At 42.9% G+C, this 22,055-nt stretch overlaps 1 protein-coding gene across 2 annotated transcripts in view; it reads left to right on the top strand.

Annotated features, from left to right (window-relative positions):
• LOC311001683 (RAS guanyl-releasing protein 2-like) overlaps nt 1–17,542 on the top strand; it is a 51,138-nt gene extending 33,596 nt beyond the window's left edge. For both annotated transcript variants that reach the window (XM_083992799.1, XM_083992798.1), the window contains exons 14-17: nt 6,374–6,410; nt 9,946–10,104; nt 12,695–12,757; nt 15,869–17,542. In XM_083992799.1, coding sequence (XP_083848925.1) covers nt 6,374–6,410; nt 9,946–10,104; nt 12,695–12,753 — 255 coding nt within the window. In that variant the 3' untranslated portion in view covers nt 12,754–12,757; nt 15,869–17,542. The remainder of the gene's footprint in view (nt 1–6,373; nt 6,411–9,945; nt 10,105–12,694; nt 12,758–15,868) is intronic.
• Nucleotides 17,543–22,055: the final 4,513 nt, after the last annotated feature.

Genomic DNA, 22,055 nt, shown 5'->3' with positions numbered 1-22,055 from the left:
TCTCGGCAGCCCCCCGGCCTCTCAGGAGGTTCCTCCTGTCAGGTCAGGGCAATGCCAATTACTTTGAGCTACAGCCACACGCTGCTGAAGTTGCATTCTGGGAAATATGGGAGGGAAGTAATTGGGGGAGATGATAACGCTCCTCTGTTGCAGTGTTATTTGTGTGTATGTGTGTGTGTGTGTGGGTGTGGGTGTGGGTGTGGGTGTGGGTGTGGGTGTCCTCTGGCCCTTAAGCCCCCCCCCCCCCCCCTCCCCTCCCCAAGGAGCTGTGTGTTATTCAGACACAGTGAGTCAGCACTGAGCCGTAATGAGAGCAGGAACAGGGGCCCTCGTGTTGAAGCGGTGACTCCGAGGCGACATCCCATTCGTTTCTCCGCACTTGATACGAGCTAGAGGGGAGATTGCGATGCTCACAAGAGGGGTATGTCATATTAGCTATAGGTATAGGGGTCTGATTAACGCTGCAATGAGCCGCGGCGTACACTCCAGCAGACAAACATCCATTATCCAGGGGGGAAGCTCGGGCATTTTCAAACCGTCATGAGGGGAAACGCAGAATAGAGAGCAGGGAAAGATAAGGACTCTGACAGCATGCCTCTTCCTTTGAATATGTGTGTGTGGCAGAGGTAGATACACCAGCCACTTCCTTGTTTGCCTTGCTTTCCTCTTGGCTCCTGTGCAAAAACAATATTATCCTGCAGCAGCCCCCGTTTTTTTTCTTTTCTTTTCTTTTTTTTCCAGCACTTCACCTCCAAACGTGCTGCGCAGGCCGAGCCCGGGCAGACAAAACACTTCTCTCACCTCCCAGTGTCTCGTAGTCGGATCTTCATAACCTCTTTTATCCTAATTAATGACCCGCAAATTAGTTTTTTTGCTGAATGTTCACGGCGAGGAGAAGTGGTGAGAGAGTGTGTGTAATGTATGTGTGTTTCTTCGTTTTTTGCATCTCGGGAGGATAGGGCAAAGTGTTTAGCTGGAGGCTCAGAACATTTTAATGTGAGAGACGGCAGAGTGTGATGCACGAGTCTCCTTGGGTTTATGACAGTTTAGCCTCATGGACTCAGGAGTGAGTCGATACTAATCATATTATTTCTTTCACTGCCGGAGTGACAAAGGTGCAGCTTAACTGAGACAGTCAATTAGAGCATTTAAATGTTCCTTTCCCTGCTGCGAGCCACAGAGGACATTCCTTTAAAGGAGACATATCATGCCTCTTTTCCACAAATTAAAATAGTTCCCAGGTGTCTTAAAGACATGTCTGTGACATGCTTTGGTCAAAATACCTCAAGGATCAAACATCACAGCTCTTTTCATCCTCTCAAAACAGCCCTATTCACAACAGCTGGTTTCAGTTCCTGTCCCTTTAAATGCAAATGAGCCACTGCTTGCCCCGCCCCACCCCAGGTAGGGGTGGTTTTATGCAAAAAAACAACTGAGGAAACAGCTTGTAAAACCATGTGGATTTCAACCTAGGGAGTTGACGCCCTGAAGAAGGTTAAACAACCAAAACTTTAGCCTTTTAACAACAAATAATATTGCAAGTAAGAGGAAAGTGTGCAAGAGTCTCTTTGCCTAACCTAGGGAGTCTAAAAATTACAGATTTTTTTGTCAATTCTCACATTTTGGGGGTTGAAAGGCAGACAAAACACCCAAATATATGTTAAAGAGCCTTCAACAAGTGATATTTCCATAATATGTCCCCTTTAAAGATTGTTTTTTTTGCTTTTAGGTTGCGAGCCAGCGCACTGTAAATGAACCTGACATGGACATGTGTGGGTGACCTTATCCTGCCAGCCTGCAGACTTTGGCAGTGCAGAGGAGGGGGGGGGGCGTGTCCAAACAAATCTGTCTCCGGTCCTCGTAGCCTTTAGCTGAACACGATGGACCTGTCCGTTCTCTTAGCAACAGTTTCCCTCCTTCTCTGTCCTCGCCAGGTGGACACGTTGAAGTTATCAGGTCGATAACTGACTACAGACGATGATCGGTCGAGTCAGCATCATCATCCGTTCAGTCATGTTTGTGTCATGCGGCTCATTGCAGCGAAGGGTAACTAGGTAACTACATATGGAGTAACAGTACACCCATGCTGGTGGATGGTTCCATGGAAACTTCCCCTGTTCGTTTCCTGGCAACCAGATGGGGACCAAAGACTCGAATAAAAAATGAAATTTAATATAATTTGTTAATTAGGGAGCTGTAGATAAGACTTTTCGGTGGGAACAGAGGTGAAACAAACACAGAGCTATGCCTCCATATTTCCAGTCCTGTGGTATCAATATTCACATCAGTCTCTGATCTAACTCTAGCAGCTAGTCGGGGTGTTTTATGCCTTCTAGAGGTCACAACTGGAGGGAAATAAAAGGCTTTGTAATGGATAATATCTACTGACCTGAGGTTCACAGGATTTTCCTTTCGGCTTTTCCCTTCAGGCGTCGCCACATCGAATCATCTGCTTCCATCTAACTCTATCCTCTGCCTTCTCTGCTCTCACACCAACTCACTTCATGTCCTCTTTCACTACATCTCTACCTTTTCCTGTCATGAGCCCAAACATTCAAAGTCCTTACTCTTTAGGCCTATTCTCTTACTTTTCCTCTTCTCTCTCTTACTACAAACACACCTTCCTCTTCTCCTTATTTGACCAAGAGTAGCCCAATTTCCACCGGCATTCTGTACAGTAGATCAGTGGTCGCCAACCTGTAGATCACAATCGAAAATACCAGAAAATGAGCATTAAAGTAACCAATGAGATAAGAGAAGCCGCACAGAGTCGATCAGTGCTGCACAGAAAGTGGTTGTTAACATTGAGGATTCTTGTCGTCACCAGTTGCTCCGAAGAAAAGTGTGGCCGTCACAGCTGCAGCTGCACGGACTGAGAATTTTGTCAGCACACATTACAGTTCTTTTTGAAATACTATGCTGAAGCTGCAAGTGTGTTTTCTTTTCTTTATTGTTTACTATTATACTACTACAAAAAATGTCCTCATAAAGATGGGAAACAGGCCACAACACATGCCTTTATTTTTTGTGATGCACTGAAATGAAGTTATTAAGAATGATGCGAAATTATTAACAAGACAGCCTTACATTTACAGCAGTTCTTAGTGACATCAATTTGAAAGCCAGGGATATTGGGTTTAAAAAGGTTGGTGACCACTGCTGTAGCTCAACAGCACCGAAAGCAGTCGTTGTTAAACCTGGGCCTCAACCGATCCGGTATAGGATTCATGAGTCCTGTGATTTGTATCTTTAATTTGGCATAGGTTTTACGTCGGACGCCCTTCCTGCTGCAACTCTTTGCATTGAGACCGGCATAAAGAGGACACTTCCCTGTGCCCCCCTCATTTTCAACCTCTATCACAGTGGCCTACAAACATAACAAACTTTATCTGGTTTTCCGTATGAAGTCTATTTTTTTTTGTCTTTTTGTCTTTAATTGATATGATTTGAGACAGGCAGGAAAGCAGCAAAGGGCCACCAGCTTCGGGATACAAGCCGTGCCATATGGCACCCCCTGCTGATGTGAATTTACAGTAGCTAATTGCAAATAGAAACTCTCCTGGCTCCATTTACCTGCCTGAGCTCAGGGAGGCAGGAACAGAACGCAATGTGTGGTAGAAAAACACAGAAGTCAGTTGGTTTAGAAACACTTAGCTGCAGCAGCAGCACAGGGAACACAAGTACAGTACACAAGGTCGGCACTCAAGGAAAGAAAACCTGACTCTGAACTCAATTAAAGGTCCTATGTGTAATAATTCTCAAGGTTTATTGGCAAAATCTGAATATACAGTACTACCCATGAATATATTTGTGCATAATCGCTATAAAATTAAATTTGTTTGGTTTCCGTAGCCTTATAATTCTTATATATATAAACATATAGCAAGGGTCTTGCTTTAGAGAGTGTCGCCATTTTGCACCGCCATGTTTGTACGGCAGCCCGAATGGAAAATTCGGCCAACCATTTTACACAGTGGACCCTTAAAAGTTTTCTTTTCATTCAAAATCTCCTATTAGAAAACGAAAACATCCAGTACAGTTGTTAAACAGAGATAAAATACACTTGCTTTTAATAAGAATTGACATCTAACGTGCTGGCCTGGTGCTCAGTCACATACAGCAGCATCCCGACTCCGGAGCTTGTAAACACATAAAGAGTAAAGGGCTCCAAAAATAAAAGCACATCTCACACGGTGCAGCTAAAAGTAGCTGTTTTCTAAAAAGCCTGCAGTAACGTGTCAAAAGAAAAGTAACAAGTCAGTGTTTGCCGCTCTTGTTTGTAGTGCATTGTGTTCTCCAGTCGACTGAGTCGGTAAAGGTCAGCCGGTGTAGGCAGAGCTGTGAGGAGAGTTGTGTTCAGATGTTCTGCTCGTAAGCAACTTCTCTTTGTTGTGGAGCCTCTGACTGCGCTCGCGCTTTCCCACTGCGTCTATGTGTGTGTCATTGTTTGTGTATATATATATGCGCCTCTACGGATGTGTGTGTGTGCGTGTTTGCATCCATGCATGTAAGTTTATGTGTGTGTGTGTGTGTGTTGTGCAAAGAGGTCAGGATATTTTGTGCCTCCTCAGATGTGCCAGTGCTGTGTGTGATCTCCAGCTCGGCTCTTTCATGTCATTGTTCCCCCACTGTCCTCGCGCTCCCCGCGTCCCGCTTGATCTCGGGCCCCCTCCGCCCCCTCTGTCCCACCAACCTCCCCTCTCTCCTCTTTTCTCTTACTCTACATCTCTCTGCCCTCCTTTCTTCATTTGCCTTTTTTTCCTTCCCCCTGTACCCAGGGCCGTTGTATAGGGGAGAAAGGTGATGGGGCCCAGCGCCCAGTGGGACACCCCAGTAGTCTAATCTTTGTATGACTGATTTGTTCTGCATAAGACCCTGACTAATACTCATAGTAATGCTGCGTTAACATCAAAACAAAGTAGGCTAAAAAATGATACGTAGTCTAAGAAAAAAAACTGGAAAAGTTAGGGGGTAGGGGCCCACTTTAGTATCCTTTAAGGGGACCCAGAATTCCTAGCAACGGCCCTGCCTGTACCTCCCTCCCATCAGTGGGGTACATCAAGATGTGAACTACGTGGGTGCGTTAACATGTTTTAGCCCATTAACCGCCGATTGTGTGTGTGCTTCCTCTTTACTGCCAGCCATTTCCCAAAGCATAGGTTTTTAGAATTACCCGATATTTCATTATACATTTCATTTCACCGCAGTTTAGGGGCTCATACTGCTAGACAGTTAACAGAGTCATTTACGCACACTTGTGTTTTGTTATTTAAAAGTTGTATTCGGGGAGCCAACAGTAAAAATGATGCAGACTTCCTATACGAACGTGCATTTTCATTATGTTGTTGATTAGTTTTCGCCCACAGACAATTAATGGAAGCGGCAAGATGTTAAATGCCTCTAATGTTCACAATGTAGTGAAATGAACAGAGACTAATAGATGTCTGGGAAGTAATAAGACAATCCAACATTATATGGTGTGTTTAATTGTTGTACCATGGATATAAAGTATGACAGACTCATTTTCTAGTTTTTAACCTCATAAATAATGCATATTGACATTAACATTGGAGTTATTTAAGGAGAGTCAAGAGGAATACAATTTAATTAATGTCTTCAGAAGACATAGAGTTATAGAAATGTTCTATAATACATGTACTACCCCTTACAACTTTTCTGAAAAGTTGTAAGGGGTATAGTACATGTATTGCACCCTGTTGCCACCTTTACAAAGAAAGTAAAGCACTTAAATTTGTCATTTCAAATAAAACACAGATATATTTTTAATGTAATAATCACGTTTTTTCTTTTTATCGTTGCATACCAAGTACTTCCATTTCCATTTTGCGTAATGAGTTTTTATGAGCTATATTGATTTTTATCTGCTGTTTTTTTTTCACTTCCCTTTTTTAACATGGTGAAGCAAAACAAAGACAAAGGAAGCATTAAAGCATAACAGACAATATAACTTCACACACAAGATCATTTAAATGAGATAAGACCCATAGAATTCTACAGTGGAATATTTTGAATTTTTCTATGATGACCTGTTGTAGACCTGTGATCCAGATCCAGCAACTTCTTCCCCCCTTGCCATCTGACTTGTTGCTGTAATTATTGCATCACCTTGGTTGTTTCAACATCTTTCTTGCCAAAGGGACTACAGATGCAAATTAGCTTAAAGCTAAAATCTGGTATAGTGCATCAAATGGCAACATTTATGTTTTAACTGTACATTGTCCCTTTTTAAATAAATTAAATTAAATTGAAAAATTAAAGTGGAAACAGAAAAACTTATCTTAATTAACACAACCCCACATGTCCCTTTTCTCTCTCACTCTCTCTCTCTGTCTTTTTTTTTTTTTTTTTTTAGATCTGGGGCTTCTACAAACAAGGCTACAAGTGTAAAGGTAAGAGAGCAATTATCATGTTCTACACCTGCAACACAGATGTGCATGTTCCACCCAGATGTGTATGGAAGACTAGGGAGGTCACAGGAAAAGTAATAAAGCTTTTCCCTAATTTCATATTTTATTGAGCCATTAATCATATTATGACCTGTTAATCCATCAGGAAAAACTTGAGATCTAAACATGGATTTACAAACACAGCTCATTAGATAAACCATTTATAAATGCAATAGTTTTTCAATTTCTATTAAAACATGAAATTAAGATAATGCTTTATTACTTTCCCTGGTCCTCCATAGATGAATCCTCAAAAAAAAAGTTTTTTTGTGTGTTACAATGGATTCAAAGCCATCACACACACCCTGCAGTTAAACATCTACAGAGTTTGAAATGCTTTGTAAACGTCATTGACACAGAAACAATACATATGTCCACACACAATCTTTTCACTAGCAGCTGGGACCACTATACACAATTATTTGTCCTTTAAGGTAGAGCTGTGTTTGAGGAAGCTGGTTCATTTCACATTTGCACACACACGCACACACATACACACAAGTGAGCACCGTCCAGCCCCTCCCACCCTCTCATCCTCATGGCCATTATCTTCAAAAACACACACTTAAAGCAGCTTCCTCCTTCCTCCTCCCTGGACGTGGCCGCCGGCGGTTTGTGCTGATGCTGGAAACGAAGTAGTGATGATCCGCAAGACACTCAGCACTCAGACTCATTTGCACTACATATGTTTCCCTCCAGATGTCAAGCTACAACTTTGAAAGCCCTGCCAAAAGTGCAACTCATGCAAGTTTCCATCTGGTGGAAGTCTTACAAGAAGTGATTGATTACAGAAAGTTTGTAGTTTGTGGCGTCAGATCTGGCACCTTGACCTTTGAGTGTCTCACAGCCAGAAACAGGACTTACACGAGGAATCAGAGGATGTAATATATTCACCTTCTCCTCATTCTCTTTATGAAAAACAAGCATTTCAATTACCAGCCCATTCCTATTCTCTCTATTAACTGCTTCCTCAGGTTCATCCTAGGTTAGCTAAACGCTAATGCTTATTAAAAAGCTTGCAAGTTATCATCAAACATTGGAGTTGCATAGCAACTAGAGTAATTAATGCTCCTTTGGGCCTTTGAGGTCCTGCGGTGTGTGTTGCGTTCACAGCACCCTGCGTCTTGCGTTAGAAGTAAAAACACCTCTCTGATCACTAATTTCTTAATTAGCTTGACACATCCTGTTCAAAGTGTCGAAGAGAAGGCTAAAATGTAATTTAAGCGTCGCGCACAAAGGTAATTCTGTTAATAAAAGACAAGCGCTGCCACATGATTGTTGCCGTCAAGAGAGAAAGAGGAGGAAACAGGGAGGTGAACAAACACACTTAGGCCTTGTGTACGTACAAAACTAGACTCTTGCCCGCAAAAAAACCCCCACAGTGTCCCATCTTTTCTTCACTCTGAAGAGTGTCGGACTGGGAGTGTGTGAGTGTTCCAATGCATTAATGAGTCCAGAGGAAGTCAATGAAAGAGCCCCACAGCCATTCATCCCCATCACCATTGTTAGCCTGCTCAGGGAGCGCAGGCTACCACAGAGCGGCAGGGACATAATTGAAATGAATCACCCCTGTTGAGTGTGTGAGTGTGTGTGTGTGTGTGGCTTGACTTCAGATACAGTATTCAGACTTAAATATGAGAGGCATCTTAGAGTTTTTTTTTTTAAATGGGTGTAATGTAGTGCTGTCACACCTGGGGGGGGGACTGTGTTGTAGATGACTGGTATTGTGTAAAAGTGTTGGGCATGTTACTTTTAAGTAATTAGTTACTAGTTATTTTCCCCAAAAAGTAACTGAGTTAGTAACTTGATTACTACATTATAAAAGTAACTTACCAGGAAAAGTAACTATTGCATTACTTTTTTATGCTCAAATATGTCAAATTACTTGGACTCACCCCCCTAACCCTCTAACCATAACCCTAACCTTATCTGGACTAACCAACTCACTCAGTATTATTGTGGAGCCTGTCTGTGCGGAGGAATACTGAGTGAGTTGGTTAGTTCGCTTTTTTTTGACTTGTTGATGGACTAAAAAAAAAGTGTAGGCTATATAATGTACACTTTAACAGGTGGATTATTTTTTGATTAGACTTCTTCAGTCAAGTAATGGCACATTTTATTGTCAGTAACGGTAACTTTGTTATAACGGGGGAAACAGTAACTCGATACTGAAAAATGTAGTGCCGTTAGTAATGCCGTTATTCCCATCAGCAGGGCCGTTGCTAGGAATTCTGGGCCCACTGAAAGAATACTAAAGTGGGCCCCTGACTTTTCCACTTTTTTTCTTAGACTACGTATGTATTATCATTTTTTATTTAGCCTACTTTGTTTTGATGCTAATCAAATGCAACATTACTGTGAGTATTAGTCAGGGTCTAAGCAAAATAATTCAGTCATACAAAGATTAGACTACTGGGGTTTTTTGTGGGCCCTACTGGGTGCTGGGCCCCTAGAGTTATCATCACCTTTCTCCCCTATACAACGGCCCTGCCCACCAGTGGTGTAAACACATGCACACACAAGAAGAGAATGATCAATCTCACTTTCATAACTTCCATAATTGTCCATTAAATATGAATACCACTCTCTGGAGCGCCCATGTCTCCCTGATGCTCTGGTGCTCACTAACTAACCCACTTACTGGCCCTGAGCTTCCTGTGTAATTGAACGGTCACATCAGCCCCCCTCCCTCCCTCCCTCCCTCTTCCTCCCCCCCCAAATTCCATGGGTGTGTTCTGTGGCTAACACGGCACTAAATGCCACAGCGAGGACGGAGAGAGAGAGAGTCGTAGTGGAGCTGAACAAAGAAGGCTCTGCCTCAGCATTTCAAGGTAGACAGTTCGTCATGAATGGAGCTGAGTAAAACACTTCCTGTTTGAAGGAGGAAAAATCATTTTGTATTTGTAAATGGCTCTTTATACTTTCAGCAGGTGGTGATGAAAGTTTAATTAGCCTCCACCTCAGTTAGAAGAGTCTAACCTTTGTGAAATCTGAGCTTTCCTTTCAAGTGGTGTCAAGGAAAAGTGATGTCTTTGTTTCTGTGGCAACTTTAATAAGCTGTGTGAATGTGTGAGGTTGTTTGACTCTCATGTGTTTTCTCACTGGATGACCCGTCGCCACCTCTCCTCATTAGACCCCCCCTCGCTCACAGAGCTGATGTCGGGCACAGTCGGCCTCACCGTGTGTGTGTGCCAGTGTTCGTGTGTGTGCATGCCGTGTAGATGCACGATCCCGTCGCCGCTCGATCTTCCGTTCGCCCCGATGTTTCTGTTGGCGCCCATCCCCGTGTCTGACCCTGTCCCTCTCTCTCCCCCCTCCCCTCCCTCTCCTCGGCTCTTCCCTCCCTTCTTCCCGTCTCGCCTCCTCTCTCGGCGACTCTCCCTCCCTCCCCTCCGACGACCCCGCCGCCCCCTCCTCCTGACCCGGAACCTGTCCCTGCCGTCGTCCTTCTCCGTCCACATGGACGCCGTGGGAGCAGCCTGCGGGGTCAACTGCCACAAGGCCTGCCGGAGCCGCCTGGCCGTCGAGTGCCGGAAGAGGACCAAGAGCATCAGCCACGAGACCCCGCCCACTCTGCAGGCCAGGTCCTACAGCTTCCCCCCACCTGCAAACACTCCACCCAGTCTGCAGAACACAGGTGAGGGGCCTTTGGTTCTTAAAGGGATAGTTCAACATTTTGGCAAATTCGCTTATTGCCATAATCCCTCTAGTCATAGCAGTAGGTTAATTACTAGTAATTATCGGTGCATGTTGTTTTGAGATCGGCGGGGCAGAGACGTGAGCTGCTCAGTGAACACAATGGAGGTGAATGGTACTGGTCCTCTGTCCCTCTTCAAACTCATCAAATACACAATCCAACAACTCCAAAATGCTCTTGTGGACAAGTTGTGACCTGCACATTCACCACGCTGTTTGTTTTCTAGGCAAATGCGTAGCCAGAGCTACATTCCAGACATGGCTGCTGGACGGAGTGATTTCAAAAACACAAGTAGTTAATGAGTATTTGTCCACAAGCGTTTTGGAGTTGTTGGATTGTGTATTTGATGATTTTTAAAGGGACGGGGGACCTGCACCATTCACCTCCATTGTGTTCACTGAGCAGCTTGCGTTTCTGCCCCGCAGATCTCAAAACAACATGCACCGATAATTAAAGGTAATGAACCTACTTTTATGACTATATGGAATTATGGCACTATAGGCGAATTTGCCAAATGTTGAACTATCCCTTTAAGCTTAAACACTGCTGCTGCACTGAAGCTGTAAGAAAATACAAACAATCTCATTTGAATAATGAAAAATAGGCAACCACTGCACACTGTTAGGACTACTGTGATTAATTTGTGGCGAACAATGCAGTTCCAGGGTGTGTTTAAAAGTCTTTTGGTCACATGACCCATCATAGTCCCTTTTTAACATGCCGGCATTCAAATCATGGACATTATAAGATTTTCAATTATGAATTAATTGCACAGCATGCACACTTGCGCACAAATGTATCTCACTGTAGCAATAAACTTTAAAACAACATAATTTCTTAATCTCATACCGTACCTTAATATGAATAATATAGTACCACACAAAATAGATAGAAGTAATAACCTTACGATATAGAATAGAATAGAATAAAATAGAGTTGATGGCCCGAAACCCACCACAAACACACTACTGGTTTGTGGTGCGTTTGGAGCCATCAATTGTATTCATTATTCATATTAACGTATGAGATTCAGAAATTATGTTGTTTTAAACTTGATTACTACGGTGAGATACATTTGTGCAACTCTGCAATGGTTAATATTGATCTTATAATGTCCATGATTTGAATGCTGAGATGTAAAAATGTGACTATGATGGGTCATGTGACCAAAAGACTTTTAAACACACCCAGGAATACCTGAGGATAACCTGATGACGCTACACTTTCGTCAAAAATAAATCCCAGAGTCCTAACAGTGTGCGGTGGTTGCTCATTGTTCATTTTATTTCATATTCTCCTGCTGCCAACCAGCACCTGACGACCTGTGTTTAACCTTATTGGATATATTGGAAGTCATTCTTAGATTTTGATTGGACGACATCATACTTCACATTCCCTTCTACACAAAGGAGTGAGACCTTGACTACAAGCCTGTTCTACTACAGCGAGGGTGTGAGGTGCAAAGGCAGTTAGAAAGAGAGCTGTGAGTTAAGGTATTTAGTCAGTGTGAGAAGAAACGGTGATGCCTGCTATTTGATTATCCAGAAGTGACATTCACCAAGGTGAAATGTAAACAATATGATTAGAATAGGAAAGACAGAGTAGAAAATCTGTATAACAGTGAAAATAAGTGCATGAAAGCATCATTTATAATAACGACTCTGTGTGGAATGGATATTTGTTCTCATCAAAAACAACAGATGGTTTGGGTTTCAGTTTCTATTCACAGATGTGATCATGTTATTCTGAGCTGCAGTGATGAAGAGGAGAATTAAAGCATCATCGGGCCAATTAAAGAATCTTAGATCAATTAAAATGAAGCTATAATCATTAATGTGTTAGATATGAGGTGTTAAACTCTCCTCTGTTTGTTACAGGCTTCGCTTGTAAAACCAAACCGCAAAATAATTCCAGTGATGAGTAGAATACCGTTGTTTTCTGGGTGTTACTTCAGCAACAGTAGCACAGGAAACAGCCTCACTTTCCTCAAATAAGCAAAAAAACACACACCAACAGAAAAAACACCACTTCCTTTCCCACACCTCTGTCTAATGCAGTCATCCTCTTCTGAAGAGTGTAGCTCAGAGGAATTTGCAGCACTCGCACATCACCAGTAAAACACCTCCACTTTTTGAAGGGTGCTTCTGTCTCACCCCCCTACCCCTCCCCCAGAGCATATGGCGCGCTGACATTCGGGAAGATATTCTCAAACAATGGAGTATGATTTGCAATGGAAATGTGATTGGCTCGGCTCTCAGCGAGGCCAGTGTGACTCACAGATGCGGTGTTTTCATCAGGAATTAGTGAAGAAGTGGAGAGCCCGGCTATACCTGCGTCTGGACTCATACCGGTGCGAACCGGCTCCATCAGACAATAGCTTCCACGCAAAATGAAATGAATTGGCGCGGTAAACAGACGGAGGCCGCGCATTTCATTAGCTGCACTGTGTGTGTTTTGCATTGCCATTTGTTTGATAAAGCTGTTTCTCAACCCCCCACACCCCCCCCCCCTTCCTTTCTGTTCCCATCAGTAATTGCTGAAGAGGACATAGAGACAGTGGAGGAGGGAGTGTTTGACGTCCACCTATAACCAGGTGAGGAAGTTTGTATTTCTCTGTTTTACCCAGAATGCCTCCTCATGTCCTTCCAAGATGTGACCCATAATCATTTCCATTACACTACATGACTTATGGCTAATTAAAGGTCCAGTGTGTAATAATTGGCAAGGTTTATTGGCAAAATCTGAATATACTACCCATGAATATATTTGTATAAGTGTATAATCACTATAAAATAAAATTTGTTTGGTTTTCGTAGCCTTATAATTATTCTGTTATCTAGATATAGCAAGGGTCTTGCTTTAGAGAGTGTCGCCATCTTGCGCCGCCATGTTTGTACGGCAGCCCGAATGGAAAATCCAGCCAGTCAGAGAGCATGTTTCAAGAGTTTCACGTTCTTTGTAAGACTTCCACTTTGCCAACGGGAGGGGTGAGTGCCAGCGAGCGAGGGAGTGAGCGCTGCAAACTAGAATCTGAATGCATTTTACACACTGGACCTTTAAACAGCCGATTTTAGAAGATATACACTTGGCATCACTTAACATATACACTGATCAAGCCACAGGGTCATGGGTTAGGGCCAAGGTTCATTGATACACGTGGGGAGAGAAGGCTGGCCCATGTGCCCCCATCCAACAGACCAGCCACTGTTGCTCAGACTGCTGAACAAGGTCATGCTGGTTCTGTCAGAATACACAGTGCAGCGCAGTTTGTTGTGTATTTGGCAGCAAAAGGGACCAACACAATATTAAACAGGTGGTCATGATGTTAGGCCTGATCAGTGTAATCTGCAGTTACCTGTAATCATGTTATAATTAGGATTAGTTGTTCAGGATCAGGAATTTATATCTTATAAATAACATGAGTCTGGACTTGGAATATAATTAGAGTAACTGTTTCAGCCTCTTTCCAGAATACATTTCTTTAAAGGAGCTGTATGTATGACTGTGGCCCAAACTGTTGCTGCAGTAAAATTCAAAACACTGCAGCGAGGTTGCCAGATAACCACACACTAACCTCTGCTCTGCTCCAGTTTTGTGGCTGAGAGCAGAGCGAGGCTCACTCACACAGTCTCAAAGTAAAAATGATCATGCCTCTCTAAAACATGTTAGACAGCATTAGTTACCACCTGCAGTCAGAGGGATGAAGCAGCAGTACATCTACTGTATATTATGTTGTCATAGTAAATATATCCCCTGTGTGTTCACGTTTCTGTAGGTTGAACAGGTTGTTGATGAATATTAACTTTTTACTCTGACTGTGGGGAGAGAAGGCTCCACACATTAACTATCACTTAATTTACCATCGGCTCCATTTACCCACATTTCCTCCCCCCTTTTCAACTTTCACTTTGTAATCCTTCCCTTTAGCTTTAGCTGCTGCAGCTCCAACTAACTAGGCTATCTGCTCAGGACAGGAGGCGGCGTATCAGACGGCAGAGTGACAAGCCGCCTATTCCCGTGTGATATCAAGGAAATATGACCATGATAGCCGTTATTAGAAATAGATCAAAATTTTTGTCGCAATCTCAATTCGAGGTCGTTTTATCTCCCAGCTGTAGCTGCAGCTCAATGGTAACATAACTGGCTGAAATGCCACAGACTCTGTGATTGGGAGAGAGCGGTGGGTGGCGCAACAGGCCAAAACACCAAACCAAAACATAAACATGATTTGCAGGCTGCAAATAAAATGTTTAAATGTGAATATTCTGGCTGTACTATTGTTTTCAGTTAGATTAGTATTTCAAATGAACATGATCCCTATAAGGCCCCCCACAAAGCAGATGCCCGCACGTACTCAATGTGGACCCAAAACGGACGTCTGCGCGAAGCTCACTTTTTACGACCGTGCGGACTCCGTGTACGCGTGCTGCTCGACGGGAAGTCTTCACATCGATCTGTTTTAAATGTGACACCGTATGCCTTACTATGAAACCTCAAAGTCCGCAGATAGTGCGCACGGAGTCCGCGCCGCTCACCGTATGCACACAGTAGACTACGCCCGACTCTGTGGGAGCCTAGTCTATTGAGTGATTTTTATGATTACTTGCTGTACATTTCTTACATACAGCTCCTTTAATATTAATATAGATGAGTGATAGTGATAGAAAGTGATCGCTGCATTGGAAATTATGTGATGTCACCAACATTTTTGGCTTGTTAAGGCAAAGCAAAGTGTACATCCCCTCAGCGCAGGTTGCATAGAAGTGCGGGCTGTTCAGTCCGAGAACTATTCTCTCCTCTCAGCTTGATGTGATGGTGTTCCCTTCTACAGGTTTGCAGGTGTAACATCAATCAGTGTCAGGATGGTAAAGCAATTTCATGCATAACAATAATCTGAACCTGTCAGTGCCAAAACATACTTTTAAGTCACCGTGTTTATTAGCTGCATCATATTTACCTGTTACAGACAATAGCTTCCACGTGTGTTATCATATGTTTACCTGTTACACTGTTCTACAAGATAGATTTGTGTCCCTATTAATCATTACAAGTCAAACACTTGGGAACAATAAGGCCCATGGTCACATGACGAATGATAAAAACAGGTCCAATTACCTGTGATCCTGTGACGGCTGTAAACATTCCTGCCTGTGCTACTAAACAACTATACAACAGCAGTTATTACTACATCATGACATGGCTGCAGTGCTCAGTCCGGCTTTGAACTGGCCCTTCATCCTGTTGTCATCAACACATCTGTGAAGTTCTGTGACTGCATCCTTCAGGGTTGCAAAAGCTTGTCCACGGAAACATGAAAAACACCTCTGTGGCGGTTTCCTCAACAGCAGGTGTCTCCTTGAACACATTCTGCCGTGATGACTCACAAACACACACACACAGACACGCACACACAGACTCATAAGGTGAACAAAATACCAGCCAAACTACCCGCTAGTGGAGCCTGGAGCAAAAACAAGTTGTTAGTTTGTGGTGATTTGATTAAACGCAAATGATATTAGGTCGGGCAACATGAACCTTATTTTGCAACAGGCCGCCTCCATAAGAAACTAATTGTTACCTCAAGCCATTTGAACCTGCTTCACCCAGTTTGTGACTCAGCCTTGCAGGGAGAATTGTGTGTTCACCTTTTTTTTTTTTTTTTTAACACAAGCTGCATCACTGATTGTGTGACAATCTTTTGCAGGAGCCTTGAACTGAAGTGCGGTGCGGATGCACAGGCCAGTCTCCAGCTCGCTATTTTAGAATCCCTCCTACAGTCGGTGTGTGTGCGTGCGCGTGTGCAAGAAGCCAAAACGAGCGACTGTCAGGAGCCAGACACAGAATGTGCTACAAGTATGTCAGTTTTTACAGCACCTCCACACACCGAGGAGACATTGCACTGAGAACACATGCCAGGATGTCGACGCGCTGCCACACGGTGGACGCACACTGCAACAGCAACTCCTCTCCACACATGAATGTTGACGACCAATGTGAATGGAATGTTCTTTGTATGATTTATATGTCAAATCTCTACATTTTGATTGATTGATTGATTGATTGATGTCGGCCAAGTGTTATACTATATATTCTAAACAAAAAAAACAAAAAAGCAACAAAAAAAATCCACAAAATTGTATTTTCTTGGTGGAATGCTAAAAGTCAGTGGAGTTTATAATTTGAGCACATTTTGCTGCAGATTGGAACGATTGTCTAGGTTTTCCTTTAAAGATTAAAAAAACAAAAACATAATAGAGGTGCTGTTATTTCCAAGAATGTAAAACCTGCCATCCAGACTAAGCTACTGTCTCCTTTTATCTGAGAATCCCTGCTTTTTATTGTTTATCATCTTGCTTTGAAATACGTTTCAATAGGCCAATTTTCAAGTGTCAGATAAAGTATTGTGGATCTGCGGTGCCCGTCTCGAGCGACAAAAGGCAAAAACCGCTTCTCAAAACAAAAAAGAAAACAGCTACGATGACCGTGTGGACAGTTATAATTAGAGTGAACTCTGATCAATGTTCTATTTTCTGTCATGTTTTTTCCTGGATATCAGTAACTGTCCTCTAGCCGTGGCCGTCGTGATGTTTTCAGTATACAGTACTGTTATGTCTCGTATACCAGTGCACTGATAGACCATCTATCCTCTCGCAGTGCTGTGAATGTAGCAGAAGCGGCTGCTGTCAGATGAAGAAGCCCGTCGTCTCTTCCAATAGACGCCGTGCATTGACAGCAGAGAGCAGGGAGCTGGATAACTTCCCGATGATCCCTCTATTAGCTTTTGATGTTCTTACACTGTCACTTGAAACACAATAATCAAAAGAATAATACCAAAAAAAAAGAGTGGTGTAATGAGGCTTTTCATTTGACAGCAGCATCTTAAAAAAAAAAAAAAAAAAAAAAAAAACATTTTCCTGAGAATCTCTTTTGATGCAAGTTGTATTCTGCTGTTTCTATCCTGCATGCTTCTCTCTTCACAGCTCTATTCTCTGGCCAGAATGAGGATTTCGTCTTCTTTTTTAAAGTAGCATGCCAAGTTATCATTTATTTAGGCAACATGAAGTCTTGAAATTCCAGGCCGAGGAAATGTTTCTGTAGTCTTTGTGCCTGTGTGGAGATGAATTCAGACTTCGAGTGCCATATTGTTAACTGCTGGATTGTCATCGACTGAGACTCATCACATTGCTGGTATTTATTTTTCTGTATAAATAGCTAAATAGCTGCCGGTCCTTCTGTTTCATTCCCTCGCCTGACTAAAGATGTTTGTTGCTTTTCTGTATATGAATCGTTCAGACTGATGTCACGCTACTTGTTGTGGTTTCTGGATGATTCCTCAGTATTAAATGCATCTTTCTGATATGTGCTCTGGTTAAGGATTTCTGTGACTAATAATACTAATGTTACTGAAAAAAACAAAGTTTTGTCTTGTCTTTGTGAAATGGGAATTAGGTACTTTTTCTTTTTTACTCTAATGAATCACATGGATGTTTTTCAGCTGCTTTGATCTAAAATAAGTTAAAATTTCATATCCATTACTATTCATAGAGGTAATCTCTGGTGAAACCTCGGAAAATGTCTTGTTTTAACTTGAAGAATTAACATAAAAAGAAATGACTCTGAAAAAATTACGGCCACCACAATCAAAGCCGTGTCGCTCACTTCCTGTAAAGTTGACATTTTGGAGATAAGACTCACTTAACAACAGCGATAATGTAACTGTTGTACTGCAGCCTGAATCTGTCCTTGCATTGGAAGCAAAACTCAAGAGTCGTTCACTTGAATACACCGCAGAACAAAAGGGGCCGACACTGACAGGTGTGAAATGGTAAATGGGCTGTGCTGAGGAGCCTTTCTGGTCTTATCCACCACTCAAGGTGCTTTACATCCCTGAAAGAGATCAATCATTTTTTCCGCTATATTTTTCCATCCATAAGTAACACAACAGGAGGATATAGGTGTACTGTGGTCATGGTCATACACGTTCTGTACTACAACATCTAAAATTACAAATCTTAATGGAGAACCAAAATATTATCAGATGGTGGTCAGTGGTTTAACATTGTGGTGAAATAGTTTGAAAACCACTGAAGCTAATTAAAAGTTGTGGCATATTTTTCATTTAGACAGTATATATATTAATTTATAGACTATCTATCTATATATATATAGATATATATAATATTTTTTATGATATATTTTTTAAAGGTGTACAGAAAAGAAAAATGAATTTGATTCCACTAATGGGTCATAAAATTAGTGTAACAACTCATCTATCAGACAATGTAGCCCAAACTTTGTGCAAAATTCTATTTTCGAGTAAATCCGGGATGAAAGTGGGGTAGGTTTTTTTCGCATTGGATAATGCAGGCGCACGAATTATGCGTCACGTTGCTCACGATTCATCAGCCACTGATATTGGATCCGTCATCCATCAATCTTTTTTTTTTTTTTTATCGTGAAAAAAAATGCAACAGACAACACAGTGAACATGCATTGATGGCTTACATTGATGTGTACATAAAATGTGAAATAAGGTGTGTGTGGTTGTGTGTGCGTGCATGTGTAGGTCAGTTATATTGGTGATCATAAAAATGATGAAAAGGAAAATTGGTCACAATCAAACGTCTGAGACACACACACACACACCAAGCTCGGTCTCGCCCCAAACATTGAATATGCCGCCTGCTCGATAACGACCAATCAAATTAGTTTTCCTTACTCGGGTAAACTTGTGCGGCAACTGATGGAAACTTGTAGAAGGAGGCACGACAAACAGGACAACCAGCAATTTCTGAACACCTTTAAGATATATTTTGGGCCTTTATGATGACAGGACAGCATGACAGACAGGAAATCAGGGGAGAGGGGGAGGAGGGCGACATACTGTAAGTCGGATTCAAACCCAGGACACTGTAGTGATGACTATGCCTATACTGGAGGGCCCCTACTAGAATATGATTACAACAGTCCATATTGCACCGTAACTTAAAGCAGAAGTGAGCGATCCGGCCGTTTTCGCTAATGCTGCGTTCCAGGCAGGCTTTTGAAATCGTAAATTACAGCTTCAAGTCACAACTTACGACTTTGTAGCGTTCCAGGCAACCCACTCGTGTTTTTCCGACCTGTTTTACCGGTGAAAGTCACTATAACGGCCACTCGTAACTTCCGACCGGTGAACTCGTACCAGATCGAACTGGTATGACTTCACAGGTCGGAAAAATACGAGTTTCCTTGAACGCACCATAACAGTCCTCGTCGCTACGTCACCACATTCACGGCGTTCCTTGGCTGCACACACAGCCCTGCATGCCGTTCTCTCTCCTCATTGGATAAAAACTGTAGGATACAATAAATGTTTTCTCTTCGGCTCAGAGCAGAGCAGAGTGACTGAGAGACCCGTGTTTCAGTCCAAACACTCTATGTAAGTGATTGCTGTCGGAAGATATAACTATTTAAGACTTATATTAACACAAATATATCACTCACTTCTGCTTTAAGTTATGAAATTCATTTTCAAGTTCCTCCCTCTCCAACAAGATTATTTCACAACAGGACGTTGAAGACAAAAAAAAAAAACATCAGCCCAAGATCCACACCTAAAAACCTGCTCATCCACATGTTGGAATCGATTCTCCATCCAGCCGCCACCACCACACCTCTGCCATCCCTCATGTGACCGTGCTCTATAGAGTCCTGTGGCGTTCCACTGTAGACATTAATAACCACTCCTGAAAGCGCCTTGGAGTCGATGCCACATCTAATTACTCTCAGAGATGAAGTCAGCCTGGGCCCTCTGATTGCCTGACTCCCCTCTCTGTATGTTCTGTTCAATGGGAGGACATTGATCGGGCTATATCCAGCCTTTGAGTCGGCTCATATCTCATTCAGTGCTATGATACCGCTAAATGCTCTCATGTGGGACAGTGTCGGCTAACAGTGGGGCTGATGAACTGCGGAGGTGATGTGCTCATAACTCGGCCTATCGACCTTGGTCGCACAACCCCGGACGCGTTCGGCGTTAACCGCGCGATTATGCAACTGTGACACATTCATTTCCTGTGGCCGCGTGTTGCCACCAGCAGGGAAACACCAGGTCCACCACAAATAAATAGACAAAGAAAATTGATCTTTTTAGATCTCAACTGAGCCGATATTCATGAAGCATAGAAAAATAACCACAAAAAGAGTGGATGAGCAGGGCCGTTGCTAGGAATTCTGGGCCCCCTTAAAGAATACTAAAGTGGGCCCCTACCCCCTAACTTTCCAGTTTTTTTTTTTAGACTACGTATGTATTATCATTTTTTATTTTGCCTACTTTGTTTTGATGCTAACACAGCATTACTATGAGTATTAGTCAGGGTCTTATGCAGAATAAATCATACAAAGATTAGACTACTGGGGTTTTTTTGTGGGCCCCACTGGGCACTGGGCCCCTAGAATTATCATCACCTTACTCCCCTATACGGCCCTGTGGATGAGTGTGAAGACTCTACTCTGAGAGGGGCCATGGAGGTAGGAAATCAGACAAAGAGGTGACAGACTCTGCAATGTAGCAGGAAAAAACAAAAGAAAATCAATTTTGAAAAGTCCAGATTTGTGTCTTTGCCTCGATAGGGGTTGATACAGAGCAGAAAAAAAGGGGATGTCGTAAACCTGACACTCTAATGTAATATCCTCTTTGAAATATCACCACCTCCAGAGCCTTGTACCACTCCCGCGCCTCAAGATGTGTGTGGTCATCGCCCCCTGCAACAGCATTGAACGTCTCTTTTGGCTTTGTGATTGATACCTCCCCATTCAGCTATAGAAAAGCCCTCCTAGCGGCCGCGGCTATTTAGCCAGCAGCCTGAGTGATATTGATCTGAAAAGTCTGAAATGAGGGAAATTGAATAGCACCGCGGCTAATTACGTAGTAATGAAGGCGGGAGGGAAATAACCTCACACATTGTTAGCGCTTTGCACGCTGCGACCTTGATTGTGAGAGGAAAAGAAGGAAAAGGATTTGTGGCCTGATACTTGAAATGCATCCGGACTGAGATGTCATTTTGTCCCCGCTGCAGATGCTTAAGGTCTGCAGTCTTGTGCAATTAGAGGGAGATTGCAGTGCATATAAAGCGCCCTGATAGGCCGTTCCTGCCACAGATATTGGCAGGTAGGCATTTCAGCAGCTATTGATAGACATAAAAGGTTATAATGGACGGAGGGGGGGAAGGATTTGGCATAATGAGTCGCAGCATGCGGTGTTGATTTGTTTCAACAGCAGATCACTCTCAGATTTGCTCTTGTACGACTAATGACCAGATTATTGATTTGATGTCCCGCTCATCAAAAACTGGGACGGCGGCCAAGCTCCACGACCGCCTGACGTCTGCTCATCTTTTTTTTTTTCTGAACCCACCATGACACCTGCATCTGCAATGCCATCCCCCCTTGTGGTGCACTGACTGCAAGCATCTGGAGCTGTTAACCTCATGTTTTTAAAAAAGAGGAGGAGGCGAAGCGCCGTGGCGACCGGCGGCCACTTGGTGGCATTGTTGAGCCGCCGAGCGGAGAAGAGAGCGCGCCACGAGAGGGAGGGAGAGCTCTTGTGAGAAAGGTGGGAACGCTGCCAGTGATGTGGCAAAAAAAACAAAAACAAAAAAAAACAGAGCCACTGTCAGAGTGTATGGTGAATCACAATGCAGCATCACAATGCAGATAACAGCAGCACAATTCTCTGTCGTTTACATGTTGCTTCCCATAAAATCAAACCTATGCGTGCGCACAAGGAGATACACTTTGTAAATCAAATGAAATGTTGCTTCATGCTTGTTTTTCATAAGCTGGCAGTTCTCTTACAGTCTCTTTCGCCCACACACACACACACACTCACACACACAGACAAGCTGAGG

The sequence above is a fragment of the Trachurus trachurus genome (genome assembly GCF_905171665.1).
Source record: "Trachurus trachurus genome assembly, chromosome: 18".
In the NCBI taxonomy this organism is placed as follows: Eukaryota; Metazoa; Chordata; class Actinopteri; order Carangiformes; family Carangidae; genus Trachurus; species Trachurus trachurus.
Note: the sequence above shows the minus strand (reverse complement) of the source record. Positions and strands in the feature narration are given on the sequence as shown.